At 34.7% G+C, this 27,500-nt stretch overlaps 1 protein-coding gene across 1 annotated transcript in view; it reads left to right on the forward strand.

The window, feature by feature from the left end:
- LOC145248166 (proton channel OtopLc-like) overlaps positions 1-27,500 on the forward strand; it is a 125,308-nt gene that overhangs the window by 67,311 nt on the left and 30,497 nt on the right. Inside the window, exons 2-4 of the mRNA XM_080110005.1 lie at positions 10,312-10,516; positions 12,526-12,646; positions 16,627-16,972. Of these exons, the coding sequence (XP_079966131.1) occupies positions 10,312-10,516; positions 12,526-12,646; positions 16,627-16,972 (672 nt within the window). The remainder of the gene's footprint in view (positions 1-10,311; positions 10,517-12,525; positions 12,647-16,626; positions 16,973-27,500) is intronic.

Here is a 27,500-nt window from a genome sequence, read left to right on the forward strand (position 1 = left end):
TGTTCCAATTTCATTTCAACGTCTGATTTTATTCTGACTTCCTCTGAAATTCATGTTGACGTCTTTCATATGGAACCTGCAGATGTGTTCGCCGCCGGGCCTTCAAGACTCAACCTCCTGAAATGTCTGTTTCTTTTCTATATCTTTCTCTCAATAGATTTTGTGACATTCTCATGTCCGTCAACTTAACCGCGATTTTTCTGATCAAGATGATTGCGTTTAATAAGTCTATGGTTGGATGGATGCATTTGTAAATATTGGCTTTTTGTGATATTTAATTGATTTCAAATCCATACAACATTGGACAGGAACTAAAAATAATATAATACTCTTTGAAAAAAAAGGAGTGTTTCCAAGTAAAGACTATTTTTGATTCTCTGATAATTTTTTTATATTTAAGGTAAGCTTCTTTTTTTTTATATTGATATTTATATGACAGCAATGCGAGTTTTAAATAATATACACATCTCCTCTCATTTTCTCTCTCTCTCCCTCCCTCTCTCTCTCACTTTCTCTCTCTCTCTATCCCGCGCTCTCTCTCCCTCTTTGTATCTCTTCATATATATATATATATGTATGTATGTATGTATGTATGTATGTATATATATATATACACACACACACACACACACACACACATATATATATATATATATATATATATATATATATATATATATATATATATATATATATATATATATATATATTCAAGCACGTCTGATTGAACACGACAGAGTTATTCTTTTTCCGATCTTTCTGGATATCTTTTCCATTCGCCGAGAGGTCTTTTTTTATTTCAGCTGGCGTAGTATAGAAGGGCGGCCAAACATTGTTGTTCAGCCATATTCTTCTCAAACACATATACAACACGCCAGCTGAAATAAAACAAAAAAACGCTCGACGAATGGAAAAGATATACAGAAAAAATCAGAAAAAAGAATAACTCTGGCATGCTCAATCAGACGTGCTTGAATAACGACCTGCTGTCAATATATATATATATATATATATATATATATATATATATATATATATACTAGCAAAAGTACCCGTCGTTTACTGGGTTCAAAAACAGCCTACAGAAAATGGACTCTCATTTATGAAAGTATGATAGGTTATGAAAAGGAAGGGTTGTAAAGAGATAGCTTCGAATTTGAGGGTATCAAAACAAAAGCAAAATATGATGAAAGTAAAAATAAAATAGATAAACCCCATAATTTATTATACCATACCTGTTCACATTGAAACACTTATCACAATATTCTGTGGATCTATATTAAAAACAACTTGTTAAACTTTGTGACATATTTCCATTCTATGGAGGCCAGGCGCGAACGCAGACCCCACAATTTTATTATACCATCCCTATTTAAGTTAAGACATACTTATCAAAGTATTCTTATGTACATCTATATCAAAAACGCTTGTAAACTTTTTTTAAATTTTTTATTTCCATACTTTGTGGACCAGGCGCGAACGCAGACCCCCCCAATTTTAATGAACCACCGTTCTGCCAGATCAAGCATACCCATTCCTTTGTCTCGATACATCTTCTATCATCATATGCAATCAGTTTTTTTAAAATAGTCAACCATATAGGAGCCTATTCGTGATCAGACACATACACACACACACACACACACATATTCAGCTTTATATTATATATATATATATATATATATATATATATATATATGTATATATATATATAGAACACAATTAAAAACTGTGAATTATAATTCACAATAATTTAATGTTCGATAGGATTAGATTTTTGAATGCAAAATAATATATACTTATTTTCGCAATCAGACAACGCCGTATTTCATGAGAACCATGAAAGCCGCAGACCGGAAGCCTTAGACGTAAGTCTCGCTCTCGTTTAGGTTCATCAGTAGAAGTTATTCGAACTCAGTATTTGAAACCAGAGTCAATCGCATGGGAGGCGAGTATTCTGCCACGTTGGCCAAGATGCCACATGCAAGAAAGTCTAATTTCTTGACTTGTGTTGTAATTGGACTTCATTGCATGTGGCGTCGTGACACTGGTGACAGAGTTTACCTCGTATGTGATTGACACAGATTTCGAATACTGAGTTCGGATACGTTTTACTGATGACCCAAAAGGAGGGTTTGAAACTCAAAACTCAAGACTCGGACTTCCGGTCTATGGCTTTCATCGTACTTATGAGTTGCGGCGTTGTCTGCTTGGATAAATAATTATATATATATATATATATATATATATATATATATATATATATATATATATATATATGTTTTATTTTTTTATTACCGTTGTATCTATTTGGTTACATGTTTCGGATGTTGGACCATGTTTACGATCTAACAGATTCGTCAAACCTTACAGAAATGGTTGTTATTATTAGGAAGAAGTGTTTTTAGAAGAAATACGAAAAAAAAGGAGGGGGTTGGGGTAGGAGATAATAAGGGAGAGGGGGACGATTTTTGACAATATTTCAGTTTTGAAGGCTAGAATATATTAGATTGTATTGTGTGTGGGGGTAGCAGATTCAGGTAGGCATGGGTGGAGATATATGGATATAGGGAAGGGGTGGAGAGAGGATGGTAAAGAAAAAATAGGGTGGGTAAGAAGAGGAGGGGGAATAAGTGTTTCAATTTCTAGGTTTTAAATTTTGACTGATTTTTGCTTGTTCAGCAAGGTATATTAAGTAGATCAGGGAGAGAGAGAGGGAGAGAGAGGGAAAGAGAGGGAGATAGAGAGGGAAAAGGTTAGTATAGATGTCATGTGTTTGACAATTACAGTGTTCCATTGAAAATTTTCGTAGTCGCTATACGTCGACTTGTTCATTTCAGTTTACAACGGGTTGTTTTTTTAAGCCGTTAAGAATTAATACATACGTTAACGCACGCGCAAATACGCACACATACATATACATACATATGTACATTATTACACATCCATATACAGACACATAGGCACACACATGTATAAACAATGTATATGCAGACATACATGGATCTATATGCAGACATACACACACATACACGCAACTCTTATACACATATATATACTCACATATATACATAGACATATATACATACATATATATATACACAAACACATCTACGAGTATACATATATATATATATATATATATATAAAGAGAGAGAGAGAGAGAGAGAGAGAAAGAGTTGAGAATTTTGTATTTCATAATTAATTGTTTAAGCAAATATTCTCTAGCATATTTGCGTACTATGCTTACTTCAGAATGCCATCTTGTTCATTCAGAGGATTGGCTAAACGCTTCGTCTTTGGGACAAATGTACAACAATAGATGAGTGAGGGTTTTTCATGAACTCCAATAAGACATATTCACACACTCATACAACGGTTAGCTGGTTGAGTAACTTAGAAAAATCTACTCGTCCAACCTCTGGTGTTTTATAAACATACACCCAGTGCCCTCTGTTTCCCACGCATGACGTCACACTCGTACGTGTTCTCACTAAAGTTTAAGTATAATTGCCATTACGTCATCACCAACTCTTTTAATAAATTGTTTTTCTCCTCTCATCGCTGTATTTTAAAATCACACATTTCTAAATTAATGCCTCGCTTGTCACCCACTCCTCCTACAAAAGTCACTCTGACATATTCGAAAGTTCAATTATCACCCTCTGCCACCCTAAGTGCAGCACGTGACGTCAACACATGTTGTTAACGTGTGCACGTTTCTTCGGAGGGAAACAGACATACTCACGCCACCATTAACGACTCGAATTTAAGAACTTTGTTCACTTCACTATGGCCGCCATGTTGACACAACCTTCTGGTCCTCTCTCAGAAATCACCTTCAAAAATGTTATCTAATTTTTTTAATCATTTATTTTTACTTTTTCTTAAATATTATTTACGACATTTTTATTTTTTATTTTCTTCCTTTGAAGATTGTAACGCTGGGCATGGGGCAGCGAAACCAGCTGTCAACATTGCCCTGCTTTTTAATGAAGCCAGCCAAGAGCTCTTTTTAGTATCATTGTTGTTCCCTTAAGTGCAATTGTCTGGATCTCTTTTACACTTGGTTCGCCAGGAATATTAGTTAGGTAGGACTTCAGATTCTTCTTCATAAGCCCTGTGGCACCTATAATTACTGGTATGATTGACCTTTACTCCTGATCTTAAATGGAACACGTACATCAAATCTGTTGCCAAGGCCGCTAGAAAAATGGTGGAATCCTTCTATCGATCCAGTAGATATCTCACTGCTGATGCAATTCTCTATCTATATAAGAGCCAGATACGTCCAAGGATAGAGTACTGTTGCCACATCTGGGCAGGAGCTGCTAGGAGGGACTTGTCCTGCCTTGATAGAGTTCAAAATAGACTTCGTAGCCTCGTAGGAGATGTCCTATTCTCTTCCCTGCAACCTCTATCTCACGGAAGAAATGTTACGAGTTTATCTCTACTTTATCGTTATTTTCATGGCAAGTGTTCGACTAAGCTTCAATCTATGGTCACCCCTCGCCAAACTTTCACAAGAAACACTCGACTAGCTGAAAACACTATCAATAATACCCCCCACTCTTTATCTGTGCCTAAACCTAAAATAGATTCCATGAACAAAGCTTATTTTTTAGAACTGCACGTCTGTGGAATTGTCTTGCGTTTTCCAGCTTTCCAGCTGACTACAATATGGTTGCCTTCAATTCCAACGTAAACAAGTTCTTGATGAGCCGTTCTACTTAAGTTAACAAATTTACCGAATTTCCATTACTAACGATTACTATATTGTCCAAATGACTACTGTACACTCTTAACCATTATCCTCGAGTGGTCTCTAGGCCTTGATAAGTGGTTATGCCTATGTAAAGAAAAAGATTCCAATTTCTTTTCATATCATACATGAGACCTTGATATTTGGGCTGTATGACGTAGATGATTAAGAAAAATATTTATTGTTAATTTTAATTAGTTTAAAGGATAATGATACTATGATTTTCTTCAAAACTGGAAATATTATAAAATTCAGTAGTTAAACTACCACTGAGAATTTTTGAATTTTATGAACTTATCTTGATTATTATCTATAGTGCTTGAAAAAAAGTGTATCTACGACAACAACGAAATCCTCCACTCTCTGAGACAGATGGCAGCATACTGAATGTAAGCAATGGACAGTTGCAATCTAGCGTTATCTGGCATCTATCCAGATACTGCACTAATACGTACAAGGCGTGTTTGAATCAATCCCCGCTTTATTTATGCCGTTATATTCATTTATTTACAACTGAACGAATTAGTTAAACCAGGTCATAAAGGATTAAACAGCAATTTTTCAGACTATATGAAAGATTTTCGTCGGTTCATAATACTTATCAACACAAAATTTTCTCACGTTTACAATAGCCCTGATATGTACGTCTGACAGTCGAGCACATGTCTGATGAAGGGAGGTCGGTTGACCGCCGATTGCCTTAAATTTTTTTTTTTTTTTTTTTTTTTACACGGTGGTCACCACTTATCAAGGCCCGGAAGCCACTCAGATATAAGGGTTATTAATATTTAACCCCTCCATTACTCTCTCACTCTAAACTTGCCTTATGTCTAACTTTGCTGCAATGGGTAGAGACATGTATTATAATTATTGTTTAATGGTATATATTTCTCTGTCACGGTTCAGTTGAAAGCGGCATTAGACAGTAAATTCTGAGCTCGGGTAATGTACGGTTAACTTGCCGTGTCTTATTCAGATTATTGTTTCGAAATGTCAACGTGACATGATTAGCTGGGCTTTTAGCGGGGTGGGGGTGGGGTTAAGTCTTTCTAACGGCTTTCTAAACGGCTTTGTACACATTTGAATTTGAAACCTTCGCTCGCAACTATGATTCCCAGGGAATCTTTCCACCCGCAAGAAAACCCTGAACACAGAAAACAAAACTAACATTAAAAAAAAAACATGACGCATGTGTATCATTTTGTTTTACAGACGCGACAATTTTACGCTATCACGTACATCTTTTTTGCAAATGTAATTCAAAAGAAAACAAAAACAATTATATGTCTGCATATCTCTCTCTCTCTCTCTCTCTCTATATATATATATATATATATATATATATATATATATATATATATATATATATATATATATGTATATATATGATGAGAATAATGGAAATAGTATTCTGAGAAAATAGAGAATTAAAAGGGAACCAACCGAGTTATTTGTTCATCAACGTTTCGTTTTTATTTCGAGACTTCCTCATTATATATGTGTGTGTGTGTGTGTGTCCACATTATATATGTTCCTCATTATATATGTGTGTATGTGTGTGTGTGTGTGTGTGTGTGTGTGTGTGTGTGTGTGTGTGTGTGTGTGTGTGTAATGAGGAAGTCTCGAATTGAAAAATCATATTTCCACAGATATATATATATATATATATATATATATATATATATATATATATATATATATATATATATATCTGTGGAAATATGATTTTTCAATTATATATATATATATATATATATATATATATATATATATATATCTGTGGAAATATGATTTTTCAATTATATATATATATATATATATATATATATATATATATATATATTTCTGTAGAAATATGATTTTTCAATTCTATTTAACTTTTTTATATAACAATCCTTAATTTAAGAACCTCGTTGTGGTTACAGAGCATATAATAGATAAATGACAAAAGTCTATATTCCAAATTTCATGACGTTGACCATCTTACAATTTATTCCTTTAATTCCGTTGTAGTTATGCCTAAATGCATTTTATTTTCGTTTGGTGGATTGGTAGTTGCTACTTCTTCTGGTGAGTTTAAGAAAAAATAGATTCTTTTGTTGATATAATACTTAAATGAATGATTTGGTGCTACGAAACAGTTATTGTCAAGAATTGTAAGTGTCAACGGAATTAAAGGAATAAATTGTAAGATGGCCAACATCATGAAATTTGGAATATAGACTTTTGTCATATATATATATATATATATATATATATATATATATATATATATATATATATATATATATATATATATATATATAACACAGGCTCCTTCAGTCTTTGACAGACTCTGGATATCCACGTAGGGAAGCCTGCGCGTGAAATTTTTGTGGCAGGAGGTGCACAATCTCCAACCACACCTCTCTGGGTCGACATTGTTAAATACCAGTGGCAAGCGAAGTGTATGTACAGGACAACTGAAATAAATGCCAAGATAAGCGAAGAGCACATACAGCGCCTAGAATTCTCAAATGGATTGTGTTCTTCGAGCTGATTTGCTTCAAAGACTAAGACAACCATGCCGAAAGAAAAGCAGCATATTAACATCGTCGTCATTGGACACGTTGATTCTGGAAAATCTACCAGTACTGGTCATTTGATCTACAAATGTGGCGATATCGACAAAAGAACCATCGACAGGCGATTGTGGTTAATTCAAGTGTGAACTGTAGCACAAAAAGCTCCGTTAAAATTTTAAGAATCAAATAATTTATTGAAGCTCTATTCAGTAATATTGAAAATGATGGACAGGCATGAATTATTGATTTTTGGGATTTTACGAAAATCCCTTCACACCTAAAATTGAATTGCGTCTTGGGTTAGCAGATAAACAAAAAACATCAGTGTTCGTAAGTTAATACAAGAGCTAATATTTATTATTATTTTTTTAATTATATACATTACTACATCTACTGGAGATTCCTAAGTTTAGTCCATCTGGTCATTCTTGAACTGAACTCAGGTAAAATTCTGGTTTGCAATACTTCAAACAGAGTTGTCAGTCTCGGTTGGTGTAGATGAGCTAGCGAAAATGTCTGAAACGGAAATCTATTGAAGGCATTATTATCCGTTGATTTGTTCTCTTTAAAGACATCTCTAACAGGCTTAGTCGGCCCGTTGGTCAGTTAGCCTTAAGTTTTTTTTTTTTTTTTTTTTTTTAATGAAGTGACCGCTTATCAAGGTTCGAAGGTTTTTCGAGGATATTGATTAATGAGTGTCAGGAGGTCGGTGAGACAGTGATGGATAGCCGTGGGAATTGGGTAGAATTTGATTATTTAAGAAGACGGCTAAACACGAATTTGTTTACATTGGACTTAAAGACAACCATGTTGTAGTCAGCTGGAAAGCAACCCTGTGGTGAAAGGTTCCCATGCATTTCTTGGAGGCTTAAAAGCGTCCATCAGTCTATCACGTTTAAGTTTTAATGGTATTTTTCTCTGTATGAATTGAATGATCGCATCTTAAGAATATCAATTTTTTTTTTTTTTTTTTTTTGTCAAATATGGACGTTAATTTATTTATGGCTTGCAGAAAGTTTTATTATTTACGTCATCGGTCAAGGTAATAGCATTTATACATTTATTTTTCATTTCTATTTTCGTCTATTGTTTATTTTAAGTTACTCATTTCCTCCGTATTCGTATTTTGTAACTCAGGATGCAACCGACGTAACCTCCATTTTTATTGTCGTCTGCTTTAGCGAGTATTTGAAGTTTTCTCGGGGTGTTCACGTGTTATCTTCATTCGTACTTGCGCCATGTTCCTGTTCTCCCTGGGTTCGACAGGCGGCAATATAATTGTCTGTTGTTTTTGTTGTTAATAAAAACAAACAATCCATCTTGTTTTGATATAATTAACTTTTTTCTCTCATGATGGGAATTATAATTGAAATCTCGTTTTAGGAACGAATAATCGCGTGATACTGAACGAGAGTTTTTCATGAGTTCATGGCTATGCTAGAATTGTTCAAGTAGTTTTCAAGGGACCGACACACTCTTTTTTTTAAAACATAAGTTATAATTAGGGCTATAACAACAGAATATTATTTTCATTGTTTTGACTCTCGAGTAAATATCCGACACAGTTAGACACAGATAATCAACCGAGAACCACATCACTCTACATAAAAGCATATAAGATATCAACGGATACACACTCGAGAGTCAAGACACTGAAAAGAATATGCTGTTGTCCTAGCTCTAGTTATAATGGCATGTTATAAACATCGCGCTCATGGCAGAATGCCGGAAAAATATCTTTTTGGCAATTAAAAGTAGTTTATATTGTTGTCTTTTTTTATATTACTAAATGATGAATGATTTCCATTTAAAAATCTAGTTAATATTATGCGTCTAAAATTGAAAAGTGTTAACGTTATGTGGATAAGCCGAAACAAAACAAAATGGACACCGAATTTTCCCCGATGTCGTCTTTATTTAATAACGAAACTGAATGAAAACTGTTTTCCTCAATTTTAGATGCATAATATTAACTAGATTTATTATGTGAATGATTACTCGTTTTAGTAATATATTAGTAGGCCGCCCGGTGTTGCTCGGTCGTAAAATACGCATAAATATTAGATTTTACTTAAGTCAGAATTCTTATTTATTATAAACAGAAATACCGTAGGTGTTAAACGTAAAGTTAAATTTCTTTTAAAACCTGAAGTAAAAAAAAGAAAGAAACTGAGACATGATGCGCATGCGAGTATTATGTTTTTTTTTTTTTCTAAACAGTTTACTTCGTGAAAGTAAAAAAAAAAAAAAATACTCGGGTTGTGATCAAAACCAAAACCTAAAGACAGTGAGTCAAGTACGATAACCATTGTGCCAGCTTGACACGATCTTTAAAAAAGTGTTTTCATAACTACTTATTCTTAACATAAGTAATCTGTTATGTGAAGGTTTCACGTATGCGCATGCGTGAAACCTTTGACAAACAGATAAAAATCCGATGACCGCCCCCCCCCCACGTACCAATTTTTCAGTTTTTACCCTTTAGAAGTTCTTTTTTTTCCGGGTGAAAATGATTAAAGAATTTTCTACATGTCTGAATATCCTATATACAAATTTCAAGCCTGTAGATAAAAAATTCGTTGAGTACATAGGTTGAGAAGTTTCCTCACACGCATACATTCTCATTTATAGACAGATAGATAGATAGATAGATAGATAGATAGATAGATAGATAGATAGATAAAATAACATAAAGCTACTTTTAATGTCTAAGATTTTTTTTCTGTCGTTTTTGCATGACTGCGTTTATTATGAATTGCCGATATTTTTACATTTTTTATTATAAGGGTACAATGTTTTGGTGGCTTCCATAGTGCCACAGTATTACAACGGCTGAAAATTGAAAATAACAACCAAGACATTTCCAACGGATAGAGACATGTAAATCATTTATATAACAATAAATCCTCGTTTCAGAAATATCTTCAAATATGCTATTTCTCAAATTTTCCTTTTTGTTCTTTTCTCTTTTTTGGTTACTTATAGTTGTCCAGTGGTCTCCTGGTTCCTTCCGACCTCGCGCCATGCGATCTGGAGTTTACATCGTGAACGACCCAAGATCCAATCGCGGAGACGCCAACAGCCCAACCTACAACGGTAACTGCCCACAAGCTCAGCTCAAGAAAATGGGCGGTGATTCAGTTAATGTTGACATGGACGACCCAATGGAAAAATCCGGAAACATTTACAGGTAAACTATTTTTTTTTTTTTTTTTTACATGGAGTTCACCACTTATCAAGGCCCAATGGCCACTCGGGGATAAGGATTATTGTGTATACAGTAATCAAAGGGATAGTGTAGCAATAGTATTGGAGAATTGGTAAGGGGTCATTACTTAGAAGGGGCGGTTCATCAGGAATTTGTTTGCGTTGAACTTGAAGACATCCAGGTTGAAGTCGGGAGGGAAACAGGCAAGCGGAACAGCGTTCCACAGGCGTGCAGTTCTAAGAAAAAAGCTTTGTTCATGGAATCTACGTTTTGATTTAGGCACAGATAAGGAGTGGAGAAAATTATTGACGGTGCTTTCAGCTAGTCGGGTGTTTTTTGAAAAAGATTGGCGAGGCGGGACCAGAGAATGGACCTCAGACGAGCACTTGCAATGGAAATAACGATAGAACAACGACAGGTTCGCTACGTCTCTTCTGTGGGAAAGAGTTTGCAGGGTAGAGAAAAGAGCATCCTCCACCAAGCCACGAAGTCTATTTTTGTGGCAGCAGTACTCCATCTTTGGACGTACTTGGCTCTTATATAGATAGAGAATTGCATCATTAGTGAGATATCTTCTGGAGCGGTAGAAGAATCCCACCATTTTCCCAACTGTTGTAATTTATAGTTGATGTTCGTGTGGGTATGTGCTTCACTGAGAGCTATTTGCATTTGGTTTGAATTAAATATCGCTGACTGATGTACCCTCGCAGGCCATTAACAACCAAGACAAGTACACTGATATAGAATTAACAACAAGTATATTAGTAAAAGTATGTTGCAGAATTACACGTCATGATGCTGTAGTGACAATTGCCTTGTTTCGGGTGAATAAAGATAAATTGAATTTGATTTTAAAAATAAATTTAATTTAATAAAATATAATTAATTTAATTTTATTAAATTTAATTTTAAACATAAATTAAATTTGATAAAATAAAACTAAATTTAATTTTATTAAATTTAATTTTAAAAATAAATTAAATTTAATAAAATAAAACTAAATTTAATTTTATTAAATTTAATTTAAAAAATAAATTAAATTTAATAAAATAAAACTAAATTTAATTTTATTAAATTTAACTTTAAAAATAAATTAAATTTAATAAAATAAAACTAAATTTAATTTTATTAAATTTAATTTTAAAAATAAATTAAATTCGATAAAATAAAACTAAATTTAATTTTATTAAATTTAATTTTAAAAATAAATTAAATTTGATAAAATAAAACTAAATTTAATTTTATTAAATTTAATTTTAAAAATAAATTAAATTTAATAAAATAAAACTAAATTTAATTTTATTAAATTTAATTTTAAAAATAAATTAAATTTAATAAAATAAAATTTAATTTAATTTTATTAAATTTAATAAAATGTAATTGAATCTCTACTATTATACAGTTTTATTACCACACAAGCAGAAAAGCTTCATATATAAAATCAACAGTAGGTTCTTTGATATGACAGGGCGCGTTCGAAATGAATGTTTCTCTTTAGAGTACAGTTGAACCATGATACTTGACTTTTGCATTTTAAACTTTCATTCAAGCCATTATATATATAAAAAAATAATTTTATAAAAGCAACAATAGGTTCTCTACAGTGCAATGTAGACTACAAAGTATTGTGAACGAAGCCACTGCGAAAGGTATGTGATCTTTCCCCTGGTGCACTATGATGGATCCCCAACTAGAGCAGGCAATCAATCGACTTGATTGAAAAATGGGCGCGTTTACAGATTTCGATAACAAAATTAGGGACGTGTGAAATATTCATCGATCACAATTCAATTCTGGCGACGTCAAGTCACTCTGCTATTTCAAAATAAATATATAAGCAATTTTGTAATTGAATTTAAGTTTAAATATACGCATTTTCGAATGCACACCTGTTATACAAAAGAACACATGTAGAATTGTTATCATGATGAATACCTGTTTCTGTTTACCAAACGTGTTCATTTTTGTGGCCCCTCATTCTATAATTGCAGATCTGCACTCACGAAACTGATATGTTGTTTGTACGCCCTCATAATTATCGCCCTTGGAGTTGTGTTCTCCACCGCCGACGCCTTAACCGCTCGTGAACGGGAGCACAAATATTATCTTGAAGTAAGTATCATATTCGACTATCCAACTATTAAATAAGTAACTTCAGTGGAACCTCTAGATACGAAATACTCTGCTTACGAAATTTTCAGCTTACGAAACGTGATGTGAATTTTTTTTTTTTTTTTTTTTTTTTTTTTGTCTCTGTAGACGAGTGACAAAATGACTACTTTTTAAGCAGTTAATCTTTTGAATTTTGTTTTTTAAATCTAGGTTTCATTCGATTAAAAACATTTGATAATTTTCTGGAATATGTCTGCGTTGATTTTTACCTGGAAACCATTTTTTTTTTCTGAGACTTGAATTTTTTTCTACTTACCCGCCCATAAAAATTAAAAATTATTTAAAATTATATTTTTTTTATTTTAAATTGAAAAATTAATGTAAAAATTGCTATATTTACCACATTTGAAAGATATTGACCAAATAAAACTTTTCTGTATATTTTTTTATCGTAAACCCTCGGAAATGTTTGTAAATGGTGGTTTGTTATTATTTTCCTTATAAATCGTAAAAAAGTAAATAATCCATTTCATGTTTCTTAAAGTTAAGTGTTAAGTCATGATAAGTGATGCCAATGGTCCATTAATTTTAACCCATTAATGTATTTAAAAGTTTACCCATTAATGCCAATGGTCCATTAATTTTGACCCATTAATATATTTAAAATTTTAATTCATTAATTCCAATGGTCCATTAATTTTAACCCATTAATATATTTAAATTTTTAATTCATTAATGCCAATGGTCCATTAATTTTAACCCATTAATGTATTTAAAAGTTTACCCCATTAATGCCAATGGTCCATTAATTTTGACCCATTAATATATTTAAAATTTTAACCCATTAATGCAAATGGTCCATTTATTTTGACCCATTAATGTATTTAAAATTTTAAGCCCATTAATGCCAATGGTCCATCAATTTCAACCGATTAATGCCAATGATCCATTAATTTTAACCCATTAATGTATTTAAAATTTTAACCCATTAATGCCAATGATCCATTTTTAATATTTTTAATATTTACTGAACAGTTATTTTTTTTTACGAAATATTTTAACACTAAATATCTATGTGCATATTAAATATAGGTAGAATTCATTTTTATAACAATTTCATCTAATATTTTGAAGCAAAAATATGCATAATCACCAAACAAATTAACTAAAAAAAATGCGCATTAATGGGTTAAGTGTTTCGTAAAGTTCGAACATTCTGATCCTCATCTGGCATCATTTGAAACGAATGGCTCTCGTCTTGGGAAGGCCTCATGTTTTGACAAGCTTCTGGGCTTGACCTTTACTCCTGATCTAAAATGGAACACGTACATCAAATCGATTGCCAAGGCCGCTGGAAAAATGGTGGGATCCTTCTATCGATACAGTAGATATTTCACTGCTGATGCAAATCTCTATCTATATAAGACCCAGGTATGTACAAGAATGAAGTACTGTTGCCACATCTGGGCAGGAGCTGCTAGAAAGGACTTATCCTGCCTTGATAGAGTTCAAAATAGACTTCGTACATAGTAGGGGATGCCCTTTTCTGTTCCCTGCAACCTCTTTCTCACAGAAGAGATTATGACGTAACCATTGGAAAGGTTGAAATCCCCTAAAACTCTGAGTAAGACCGGGTAAATATGCTGTGATTGTCCGTTAAACGTTAATCGAATCCCGGACAACGGCAGGTGACCTATAAAAAGGAACGAGTTATTGTGGTTGATAAAAATATAGACAGATATTCTATTGTTTAAGACAATGACAGAAAATGTCAGAATAAGGAACGATGACATTGTCTGGCCTGAAGAACCCCGGCTCAGACGTTCTGAGTTTCTGAGTAAAGAAAATTGACAGGATTTTACCCATTGGGGTCGTGTGAAAGGATTTCATTTTTGATCCCAGATTTTCGAAATTGCGGACGGATTGTGAAAGTGCACACACGCAAATGTATCTGGGGTTTCCCCAGGGACGGGGCTGGCTTTGGTTGGTTCAGCAGATCACCAGAACCACCCTGTCACCTTAGTATAAAGATGCATACCCGGGCTGAATTAACCAGATTGAAGCCAATTCTCGAGAAGGACACACGCTCCCAGAACGCCCCAGACCCCCTCCATCTATCCTGACCGCCATCCAGAGAACGAAGAATACGATTTTGTGAGACTTAAATGTTTTGCTGAACTGACTATGCACATATGTAAAAACCTGTATCTTTTGTGAAATTAACTTTTCGTAGTTAGAAAATCTGACTGTCTTTCTTTTCCGTCGTGCATGCGAAGCTTTATTTTTGCTTTTCAGCAGAAATCAACACAGAGCTGAGACGCTGAGTATTTTATGTGAAGATCTCCCGGTAGAGACGATCACGAGCCACAGTTTCCGATGAGGTTAGAGGTCAGTTGCTGACCTGAGCGAGAGACCTGTCACAGATGTTACGAGTTCGTCTCTGCTTTATCGTTATTTTCATGGCATGTGCTCGACTGAGCTCCAATCTATGGTCCCCCCTCGCCAAACTTTCACAAGAAACACTCGTCTAACTGAAAACACTATCAATAATTCCCCCTTCACTCTTTATCTGTGCCTAAACCTAAACGTAGATTCCATGAACAAAGCTTTTTTCTTGGAACTGCAAGCCTGTGGAATTGCCTTCCGTTTTCCTGCTTTCCAGCTGTCTATAATATGGTTGTCTTCAAGTCCAACGTAAACAAGTTTTTGATGAGCCGTTCCCATTAAGTTAACAAATTTACCGAATTTCCATTACTAACGATTACTATATTGTAAAATTGACTACTGTACCTTTTTCAACCCTTATCCTCGAGTGGCTTCTGGGCCTTGATAAGTGGTGATTACTATGTAAAAAAAAAAATCGCCTCACTCGAAAGATTCCACATTTTCGTATTAAATTTGTAAATTTATTATTGCTTTGTGTTCTAATAGCTACTTTATTTACAAGTATGAACGGTTAGATTAAGCACTATTTGGCTCGTATTTCATTGTTGTTATAGATTAGACGATTTACGTGTAAAACGTCTTTGGGGATACCAAAATTTATAAATATTTCGCCGGGGCCATTTATTTTTGTATCTCGAAGGATATCAAAATTTAGCTAAGCTCAGATAATCGAAACGAATGAATGTGTAGAAAGACTTATCCTGAACTGATGAGGGAAAAGATTAAGTATAAGACTTTTTACTTGTTTAGTATAGTATTTTTACTGTCTTTTTGATTTTTACCCTATGACATGCTGGAACGGCAAAATCTACAGTTTGGCATTTTCTTTCCTTCTTGTTAACTATTGTAACATCCGGTTTTCTTGCTTGAATTAGTTTACCTGTTTGTACCTCCGTGTGTACTCAATGATTTTGTGGTTTTCGTACATTGTTATAATTCGCTCACCGGGAGTTCTCACACAGGTCATCATCAGAGATTGCTCACTGACAAAGACCGGTGGTGTTCCCTGAAGTCTGGGTGACAACAAGTCTCCCCATATTTCCAGTAATCTTCACCTTTTTCGACAACCTTTGCAAATAAATTTGCGCTATCGTAACAGTCGTTTGCCATTGATTTCTCCCTGAGAGCGACCATTGATCTTCACTGGAATTTGGGTGGCTATAAGCACCCCCCCCCCCAACGTCCCAGTCCCCTCCGCGCTAATCCAGTGGAGGTCTGGTAAGTGCTTTCACTCCTCGGTCTTTCCATCATCCTTGACACTTCGACTATTTGGGAGGGGGTGAGTGGAGGAGAGGAATATGGGCAGGGGGAAGATAAGGGAGATGGGATGGGGATGGAAATGGAAGGGGGAGAGAGTAGTCAGTCTACAACTTATTATTATTATTATTATTATTATTATTATTATTATTATTATTATTATTATTATTATATGAAATATACAAATATATTACTGAGAACCGTCTTATTTATATTAGAACGCGTTTACTCTTTTTAATATGACTTCATTTTTTATTCTTTCTTTCATCCCGTTTCAGATATTCCTAATTTATTTGTACGTCATGTCTCTGGCCATCCTGCTCTACTTCCACGTGCACCTGTTACGGGGGATGCGAAACACCTATTTTGAGAAGAATCTGCGTATCACAATTCGCCGCAGCCAAGACAACCTACACAAGTCAGTCTCGACCGCCGAGCCGGCAAGCGACGACAACGAAGAACAAGGCACTGCCCTCACCGACACGCCAACCAAGACGTGCAGCCCAGACCAGGTGTCTACTTCGTCGCATGCTAGCTCACAAAGTCACCTGGAACTCCCGGCCGAAGGCACGGCCGCTCACGTTGGCGAAGGTATCAACTTTTACCTTAGACTTGGATGTCTGGGTAAGTCAAATTCTCTTCCTTTTTTTTTTTTTTCTTTTCTTTTTTTTTTTTTGAGGGGGCGGGTTAAATTTCGATAGTCAGTTGAAAATATTCAACTAGCGGTCCCAGCCTCCGTTTAAAAAATGATTTCAGATTCTTGCAAAAGTAACCAACTTTTGAGTGATATATTTTTTTATTTTCATGAAGTGTTACAGAAAACAAAACAGAAGAACAAAAAATTAAGCACAAGACCACTCTAAAATTGATGAGTGGGGGAGGAGTCTGTGGTCATCTTCGTCATGTACCTTGGGTAATCTATGCTAATCCTAACTTGAGTTCGCATTCATTATAATACAATGAACACAACGAGGGTCGTCCTACTTAAGATTCCCCGTATCAAATCGGGGAGGGGGGATAATAAACAAATATTATGTATATGTAAAACATTCTGGGGGTTTTTCTGTTTTTTTTTTTTAACCAGGTTTCGGTAGTCAGCTGAAAATATTTAACTAACGCCCCCCCCCCCTCCAAAAACAAATGAATCCAGATTCTTGCAAATATAGCCGGCTTCTGATCTTAGTTCATTGGGCTTTTACGTAGGATTAATACGTAGTATCTGTTGTCATATTACACTTCAATTTTTCTATCCTCTATTAGTGAAGGGCAACTCTACCCAGTATCTAAGCAACCGAAGCAAAGAGAATATCCTCTACCAGGAAAGCGTATATATATATAACAACTCAATCATTTCTTTCTAATTTTTTTCACGGTTGAAAAAATTAAATGAGTGATATCAAATGATTTAAAAACTGCAAAAATACAGGGTTTTGAGTTTTCAAGAAAATTCGGCAAAAAGATTCTTCAATGACTACGTTAAGATTTTTGTTCCTTAGAGGCGCTGATTGAGTATGAATAATAATAAAAAATACGTATTATATACGTTTGAAGGCAAAACATCGCGTTATTACAAAATAAACAGACATTTATTTTGTTTGAAATTTATATTGAAATTCATAAATAATATATTTGTGAATTTCAATATAAATTTCAAACAAAATAAATGTCTGTTTATTTTGTAATAATGCGTTGTTTTGGCTTCAAACGTATATAATACGTATTTTATTTTATTCTTCAATGACTAATTTTTTTTGAGAGTTTCTTATTTTTTAGAAAAGATTTTGTTTTTAAATAAAAACTTAAAAATGACATAATATATGATAAATAAATTTTATTTCCGACTTGGGGTAAAATTTTGTCACACCCTCTTTGATTATCACCCGGAGCGGACCGCTCCTCTCGCCCTCTTTAGCTGCGCCATTGGTTATACGAGGTATTAATTTGTTTTGTTTTTATTTATTCCAAAAAAGGGCAAAATGTTATAGTCTTTTACAGCTGTTTCAAGGCAGTGTTTAAAACGTAAAGAAAAGTTTTTAATGTTTGTTATTTGGAAATTTTAATACATTTATCTTTTAGTTCATCGGCGCGGATGGTGACGTATGATGACGATTGGATGACGTATGAGTCCAAGTGAATGATTTATTTATCGTTTCGTTTTTAATCAAAACACGTTCTTCAGGGGTGACAACTGTTATAAAGCAAAACAAGTAAAGCACACCAACTTCTGATAGCGAAAAGCTACATACGACATTTCAGGAAATTGCACTGATTATGGGAAAGAGGATGGGGGGGGTCTATTCTTCTTGACTTTTAATTTACCTTTTTCTTTTTCTAAATGCGTCCTCGAATCTGAATTAGAAATGATGTCTGTCGATCAGACTAAAGTTTAAAATAGCATTCCCGAGTAAATGTTAAAGGGGTCACGGGCAGCGAAGAATCCGAGAGAAATATTGTATAGGCATTAAAGATGGTTCTTTATTGTTGTTTGTTTGTTTGTTTGTTTTGTTTTGTTTGATTTGGTTTTTTCTTGTTTGTTTTACTTGGGAATAACAACTTATCAACGCCCGAAGGCCACTCAAGGATAAGGGTTAATGAATGTAAAGTCGTAGTGTAGTAATCGTTAATGGTGTAAATTAGGTAGAGTTCGATTATTTATGGGGATGGCTCAACAAGAATCTGTTTACATTGGATTTGAAGACTACCATGTTGTATTCAACCGGGAAGCAGGACAGTAGAACAGTGTTCCACAGGCGGGAAGTTCTAGAAAAGAAACTTTGTTCATGAATGAAGATGCATTTAGAGTTAAATTCGAGTTTCGTCCTTAGATAAACACGACACCAGATCAAATTCGGTGGCCATTTTATATTGATTTAGCTAATTCACATGATGTTGACACATTTCAAGCATTCTTTTCTCAATTTTATATGCATGATACTAAATGGATTTTAAATGGAAATGATTTTTCATTTAGTAATATATAACACTGGATTTTTAGCCCGTTAAAAACTGGCAAAAGTTATAGATCGTTGACTTAGAATGGGTGCTTTATGTTAAACTTATAGAATAAATATGTTATCGTGATAACAAATCCCTGTTATTCCCTATTAATACATAATTGTCCATGGAACGGATACCATAATATTTAGTTTGCTGCGCCGTGTCATAACAGAGATCCATGCAAAATTTAAACGAGATTGGTCCAGTGGTTTCCGAGAAAAAGTGGATAGACAGACAGACTAAGAGAAATAAAATATAGATAAACAACATAAAACCATCGGTAGCATATACAAATTTTTGGTTATTCGGAAGTATTACTGATTGCTCTAGGGGAAGTAACTCTATTTTAGCAAGTGCGATTAACTCTTATGTATTTAACAACTTAAAAAATCTTACAAATCGAATCCACATTAAACTAGGCGAGTTTAATAGAGAATGAAACGCATCTCTTAGTAAAATAGAGTTACATCCTTTGAGCAATCAATAATACTTCCGAATAACCATTATTTTTTTTTCTCTCGCGTTTTTCTCTAACTGCGACCTTTAATGCTTGCTCGTCCCCATCGCTAAACGCGTAGATTCAGTGAATGGATCCTAAGAATATCCGTTCCATTTTATTTATTTATTTTAATTGAAACTTGATCTTTTCACCGGATGTCAATTCTTGTAACGTGAGGGAAGAAGTAGGGAGGGGTGATGGGGCAAGCCGTGACGTTGGCGTTGAGGAACCAGATAGAGAGACCCTTATCATCTGTGCAGGCACATTACCTACAGCGATGTGGAATTACGGTCGGTGGTTTTTTGGGGGGGTTTTTGTTTGTTTTTTTGTTTTTTGTGTGTGTTTTTTTAAACATCCGAGAGCGATTTGCAATTTGGTTGACATGGCGGATAAAGAAAAAAGTTTGAGCGGAAACGTTGTTTCGGTTATACATATTTTTATGAAGTTTCGCACATTTCACATCAAAGTCATATTGATCTATTAAAGTTGTTTGAGAATAAACTGATATATATATATATATATATATATATATATATATATATATATATATATATATATATATATATATATATATATATATATATATTAGCAGCTCAGCCTGGCTTTGCTCGGGCTCTATGTACTGTTCATAACTTTATGCTTTATGCGCATATATATATAAAATGGGTTTAGAAATTCCAACGAAAGAAAGATGTATATTTAAATAAGGAGGTAGTCACCAACAATGTGTATTTTTTGACATTATTTTATTATTCCGTGTCTTGGTTTTTCATTGAGAATTATGTTTAGATCATTGTAATAATGTTTTTAAATCATTGAAATCGCTTTTAACGCGTTTCAGACGTTCTGTGAAGCGTCCTCTTCAGAAATTATTTTCAAAATGTGCTGGAGATGTAAAAATAGCATTTTCGTAGTTCATTTGAAGTGTTACCAAGAGGAGGAAACGTGTAAGTGTCTACTATTCATTGGAATGTTCAATTTTTATTACTCTTTTATTGGGCTGTGGTCACTCCTGTGTTGTGTTTCTCTCTCTCACTCTCTCTTTCTGCTTGTGTTTTTTCTTTTCCTTTAGGGTAGGATGTGTGTGTGTGTGTGTGTGTGTGTGTGTGTGTGTGTGTGTGTGTGTGTGTGTGTGTGTGTTTTCTTTTATTGGTTTGAAAATGTGTGTACTGTTTTTTAGTATAATGAGGTTATTTTCTTCCCTAGGAAGGTGACTGTGATCCAAGGTCGTTACTAATGTGTATGCGTGAGAAGGGGGGGGGAGAACCAGCTCTTCTGAAATAAGGGTAGGGGTGCTTTCATTCTATTTTGATATTTATTTTTTGGATTCTTGGATTTTAGTATTGTGATTTTTCGTTTCAGTTTTAGACTGTTCGGGTATTCTTACACGCAATACGAAACAATATTGTAATGGTTACCCTTTGAAAAGTAATAATTGACCAACTGAGAAACTTCATATTTCGAACATAGAGAATTATATATATATATATATATATATATATATATATATATATAGTATATTATATTATATTATATTATATAGAATGAATTAGACCTGGAGTGTAAAGAGCAGAGTTTATTTTAATGTATTAATAAATGTATTAATATTTTTAAAAGAACTATGTCCATAGTACTGTAGATATGTAATAAGCTCAATAGGTATATGTATACTAGAGCTATTTTAATATTGAGTAAAAAGATTAATAATTGTGAATTAAAAATCAGTTTCAAAGGGAAATCTTTTGATTTGGTTTGTTTTTCCTTTTGAAACTGATTTAAAATTTACAATTATTAATCTTTTTACTATATATATATATATATATATATATATATATATATATATATATATATATATATATATATATATATAACATAACAATTAAATTGTCCGAAATACAAACAGATGAATCGTTTATAGTAGTGAAGGCTTGTATAGAACCATCTACACTTTTTGGAACAACTTCTAATCTCAGTTGATGCAATTGATCGTCACAAAAAGAGCAGATAGTTTTATATGAGAATTTTCCTTCTCCTGGATGCATGTCATAAAGAAGACTGAGGGTGCATCTCTCTCAGTGTTTTTTTTTTTTAACGCGGCCTCATATCTAATAGATATCTCACTGCTGATGCAATTCTGTATCTACATAAGAGCCAGGTACGTCCAAGGATGGAGTACTGTTGCCAGATCTGGGCAGGAGCTGCTAGAAAGGGCTTGTCCTGACTTGATAGAGTTCAAAATAGACTTCGTAGCCTCGTAGGGGGGTGTCCTTTTCTCTTCCCTGTAATCTCTTTCTCACAGAAGAGATATTGCGAGTCTGTCTCTGCTTTATCGTTATTTTCATTGCAAGTGCTTGTCTGAGCTCCATCTATGGTCCATCCTTGCCAAACTTCACAAGAAACACTCGTCTAGCTGAAAACGCTGTCAACTTCCACACTCTTTATCTGTGCCTAAACCTAAACGTAGATTCCATGAACAAAGCTTCTTTCTTAGAATTGCATGCTTGTGGAACTGTCTTCCGTTTGCCTGCTTTCCAGTTGACTACAATACGGTTGTGTTCAAGTCTAACGTAAACAAGTTCTTGATGAGCCGTTCCACTTAAGTTAACAAATTTACCGAATTTCCATTACTAACGATTACTATATTGTCCAATTGACTACTATACACACTTTAACCCTTATCCTCGAGTGGTCTCTGGGCCTTGATAAGTCGTGATGCCTATGTAAAAAAAAAAAAAAGCTGAAATTTTTTTACATCCCGGTGCAGTATATATAACACCTAGCATTTCCAAATGTTCACTCATCTGGTATTGTCCAGGTTCGTTGTTGCTTAACTTTGGTGACCATATGGTGTAATCCCGTTGACACGCCGGTTCTCATTAGATCACCAAAGTTAAGCAACGGTAAGCCTGGCCAGTACCAGATAGGAGACAATTGGGGGACACTAGAAATTTCCAAGTTTGTATCTGGAAGCGCGTTTAAAACCACTAGAAGAGATACACCTTCAGTTTTCGTTAAGGCATGCGTCGAAATATATAGATTGATGTCTAACACTTATCGTTAAATTTTCACTAAAATCAGACGTATTTAAAGTTTTACAAAGGGTTTCCATCGTCTTTGTAATACTTTTTACGTGTGCGAAATGGCGTCACAGTTAAAAAAAAAAAAAAAGACTATAAAAAGGAGAAAGGACACGTTACATAAGACGATGCCGTAACGAGAAGCCACACGTCGTGGCAGGAGAATAAGAAATAAAGATCTTTTCTTAAAACGTGTAACAAGAGTTGAAGTTATTTTCTCTTTCCTAGTCTTTGTCTTATTTGCGACTGAGTCTACAACGTGTAGGTCCCGCGTGCGTAAAACTGTGTAAATTCTCAGCCGGAAGAAACATTAAATCATACGAGGTTTCTATAAATTGGAGACATCAAAGTAAATTTACTAAACATAATAATTATACATGTTCATTTTTATTTGTGTCAAATAATTATATTTTGGCTTTTCGTGGTTACTGTTATCTGCACATCTAAATCTGTTTACTTTTTTTATGAATTATTTGCATATGCACTAGAAGTGTAACGTTACACACGTTTTACGCACGCGGGACCTACACGTTGTAGACTCAGTCGCAAATAAGACAAAGATGGAAACCCTTTGTAAAACTTTAAATACGTCTGATTTTAGTGAAAATTTAACGATAAGTGTTAGACATCAATCTATATATTTCGACGCATGCCTTAACGAAAACTGAAGGTGTATCTCTTCTAGTGGTTTTAAACGCGCTTCCAGATACAAACTTGGAAATTTCTAGTGTACAGAAAGTTGTTAGTTGAGACAGGTCGTGATGCCTATGTAAAAAAAAAAAAAAAAGCTGAAATTTTTTTACATCCCGGTGCAGTATATATAACACCTAGCATTTCCAATTGACTACTATACACACTTTAACCCTTATCCTCGAGTGGTCCTCGAGTGGTCTCTGGGCCTTGATAAGTCGTGATGCCTATGTAAAAAAAAAAAAGCTGAAATTTTTTTACATCCCGGTGCAGTATATATAACACCTAGCATTTCCAAATGTTCACTCATCTGGTATTGTCCAGGTTCGTTGTTGCTTAACTTTGGTGACCATATGGTGTAATCCCGTTGACACGCCGGTTCTCATTAGATCACCAAAGTTAAGCAACGGTAAGCCTGGCCAGTACCAGATAGGAGTTGCCCCCACATCTGGTCTTTGCTAGTCATAGCTAGTCATAGCTTGCAGCATCTGTCGGAACAGATACTACACTTTGATCCCGGCCAAAAGGCCGGGCGGATCCTTCGGGCGAAGGGGGCTTGTCGCCCTAGAAAAGACGACCTGATTCCATTTTCCTTTAATGAAAACGGGTTTCCTTTTTTGTTGCATACCGTCTACTAGTTGGCCAGTTGTGTACAAATCCCGAGAGCGACACTCGCCATTGTACAACTCATGCTCTCTACCAATCCAAGTTATGACAACAGGACCATTGCTAGCACCCTCAAAATGCATCACTGGATTGCCACAAATAACACGAACGTACCCTGGGTGATGAAAACAAAGTTTACGGCTACGGTTATGGTCTTTGGTGTCGTTTCAAGTGAGGGCCACATCATGCCATCTCACATCTTCAAAGTCGGCTTGAAAGTCAACACCAAAGTGTACCTGGATGTGCTGAAGAATGTGGTGAGCCCCTGGTGCAATCAGGTGGGCGCTGACAGACCTTGGGTGTGGCAGCAGAACTCAGCGCCGGCCTACAAGTCCAAAGAGGCGCAAGCTTGTCTTCAGAAGGAGTGCTATGACATTGTGCCCTTCTCTCACTGACCCTTTCCTCTCCCGACCTGGACCCACTGGAGTACTTCGTTGGATCATACATTGAGAACATCACCAACAACATCCAAGTCAGCCTGATCGCTACCATCCACCGAGTATTCGCCAAGCTCCTGCCGGTACTTGTGGAAAAAGTATACTCCCAGTTCTGGACCAGTATCGAGGCGTTGATTGAGGCTGAAGGTGGCTACATTAAATATATGTCAGCTCTTCTACATAATCAAGTTACCTGAATTGATTTTTTTTTTTCAATAAAAATTTTTAAATAAAGTTGTAGCGTTGTTGTTTTTTTTTTTTTTTATGGCAACAAATTTAGAGTTCCACTGTAATTTCCACCTTTACTATTGCTGGTTTATTGCTATATATTTGTTCTCAGAAATAATTAGATAATAATGTTTAGTTGCCATGATTTATTTGAGTTAAAAACGGTAAGTGATTGTAAAAATATTTTTTTTATTGAGACTTACCACTTATCAAGTCCCGAAGGCCACTCAAGAATGAATGTAAGGTGGTAGTGTAGTAATCGTTAATTGGGTAGAATTTGATTATTTATGGGGACGGCTCAACAAGAACTTGTTTACATTGGATTTGAAGGCTACCATGTTGTATTCAACAAGGAAGCACTCCAGTGGAACAGTGTTCCACAGGCGGGAAAGAAGTTTTGTTCATGGAATCTGCATTTAGATTTAGGCATAGATATAGTGGGAGAAAACGTATACAGTGGTTGTAGCTAGTCAAGTGTTCTTTTTGTGAAAGTTTGGCAAGTGGGAACCATAGATTGGAGTTCAGTCGAGCACTTGCCATAAAAATAGCGTTGGTTGTGAAATGTACTTCAAATATAGTATTTTGGGTGTGGAAATCTTTCATATGAATTGTTATCTAATAACATATATTATTTTTCTTGATCTATCACTACTGATATTATTTTTATTATTATTACTAGTGTTATTTTTTGTTTTTATCATTGGGCTTGGTTTTATTAGTTCAAGTATTACTCTCTTCATTTTCACATATATATTAGGTTGGTAGAAAAATAATGTTGTTTTTTTTATGTTCATCTTTCATAATAAACTTTATTAATCGAAATAATAACCATTAGAATCGACACATTTTTACTAACGAGAAACAAGTTTATTCATCCCATTAACATAGAAATCCAGAGTTCTGGAAGCGATGATTGAAGGTTGATTCGGCATCATCTCGGCTTTTGAAGCATTTTTTACGAAGGAAGTTGTCGAAATGCATTAAAAAGTGGTAATCAGTGGACGAGAGGTCCGATGAATATGGCGGATGAGACAGACTCTTATAGCCCCATTCGTTCAGCTTATGCATGGTCAGTTGAACAACATACAGGCGAGCGTTGTCATGAAGGAGAATTGGTCTCTTCATATTGGCCAATCTCGGGCATGTCAATTTTTCATCAGTACTTCTCCCCCATAATCGTTTTGCTCTGATTCAAGAAGCTGTGATGGATGAGACCAGCCGCAGACCACCAAATAATTACCATAATCTTTTTTTGGTGCAATTTCGGCTTGGGAAAGTGGTTGTGGAGCTTCTCCGGCATCCAACAACTTTGCCAAACGTCGCCGGTTGTCGTAGAGGATCCTTTTTCTCATTACACGCCACAATCCGCTTGAGAAATGGGTCGTTTTTGTTGTGCAGAAGGAGCATAGAAAACACCTCAAAATGACGAATTTTTTTTATTATTGTTCAATTCATGCGGCACATATTTATCCAAATATTTTACTTCCTATTTGCTTTAAATAGCGAACGACTGTTGAGTGGTCGACCTCGAGTTCAACAGCAACTTCTCGTGTAGTTTTGCGGGGATCAGCTTAAATTAAGGCTTTCAAATGTTCGTTATCAGCAGTAATCGGTCGGCTGGCCGCAACCGCCTTCATCTTCAAAGTTCTCAGTACCAATGCGAAATTTCTTGAATCACTGTTGTGCCACACGTTCATTAGTGGTTCCTGGGCCAAACGCATCATTGATATCTTGAGCTGTCTCGGCAGCTTTTCGGTCTAGTTTGAACTGGAGCAAGAAAATCTTGCAGATTTGAATTTTGTTCATGCTGAGAAACCTGAAAAAAAATGAATGAAGAGATTGAGAACGGTAACGAATAACATGATTCAATAGAGCGAAAAACGTGCTTCAAAATTATATATAACATAGCTATTTATATCAATGAATTAATTCAGAAATCTATAATATAAATCTAACCTGTCTGTTTAAATGTATGTATGTATGTATGTATGTTTGTATGTCAGCCTAAAACTTTTGACAGAGGCGATGGATTTTCACAAGATCGGTATTATTTTTGAAGCATGACTCTTCGAACAACAAATATCGAAAAATTGCCTAAAAACATTAATTCCTTCACCCTCAACTAGGCACTTTTCTACGAGGAGAAGTCGTTTAACTAGCCTTAATTTAAACCTTTAACCCTTCCGGTTTGGCGATGGACAGACATCGCGGTTTTTTTTTTCACGTTATTTTTCTCCCTTGCAGTATGAGTTCGAGCCTGCCTGTATACAACTTTTTTTTTGCTCAACACATACCTCCACACACCCAAGCTAGTCATATATAAAAGTAACATATCTTAGAAAAAGATATTGTTTTTGCACCAACCAATATATATATGCATATAACTACTTAATTTACTCACATAAAATTAATATACGAAAGTATAGATTTATGCGTAAATTTTAAGTATTTACTTCAAAAGTGCTCAATACGTAGGTAGAGCTAGTTAGTAATTTATAAAATATATATGGCGATTAAACTACACTGAATATTCCGCGTTTCATCCACTCTAGGACTCC

This window comes from Euprymna scolopes, chromosome 26, assembly GCF_053919585.1.
Source record: "Euprymna scolopes isolate OS-2025 chromosome 26, ASM5391958v1, whole genome shotgun sequence".
Classification (NCBI taxonomy): Eukaryota; Metazoa; Mollusca; class Cephalopoda; order Sepiida; family Sepiolidae; genus Euprymna; species Euprymna scolopes.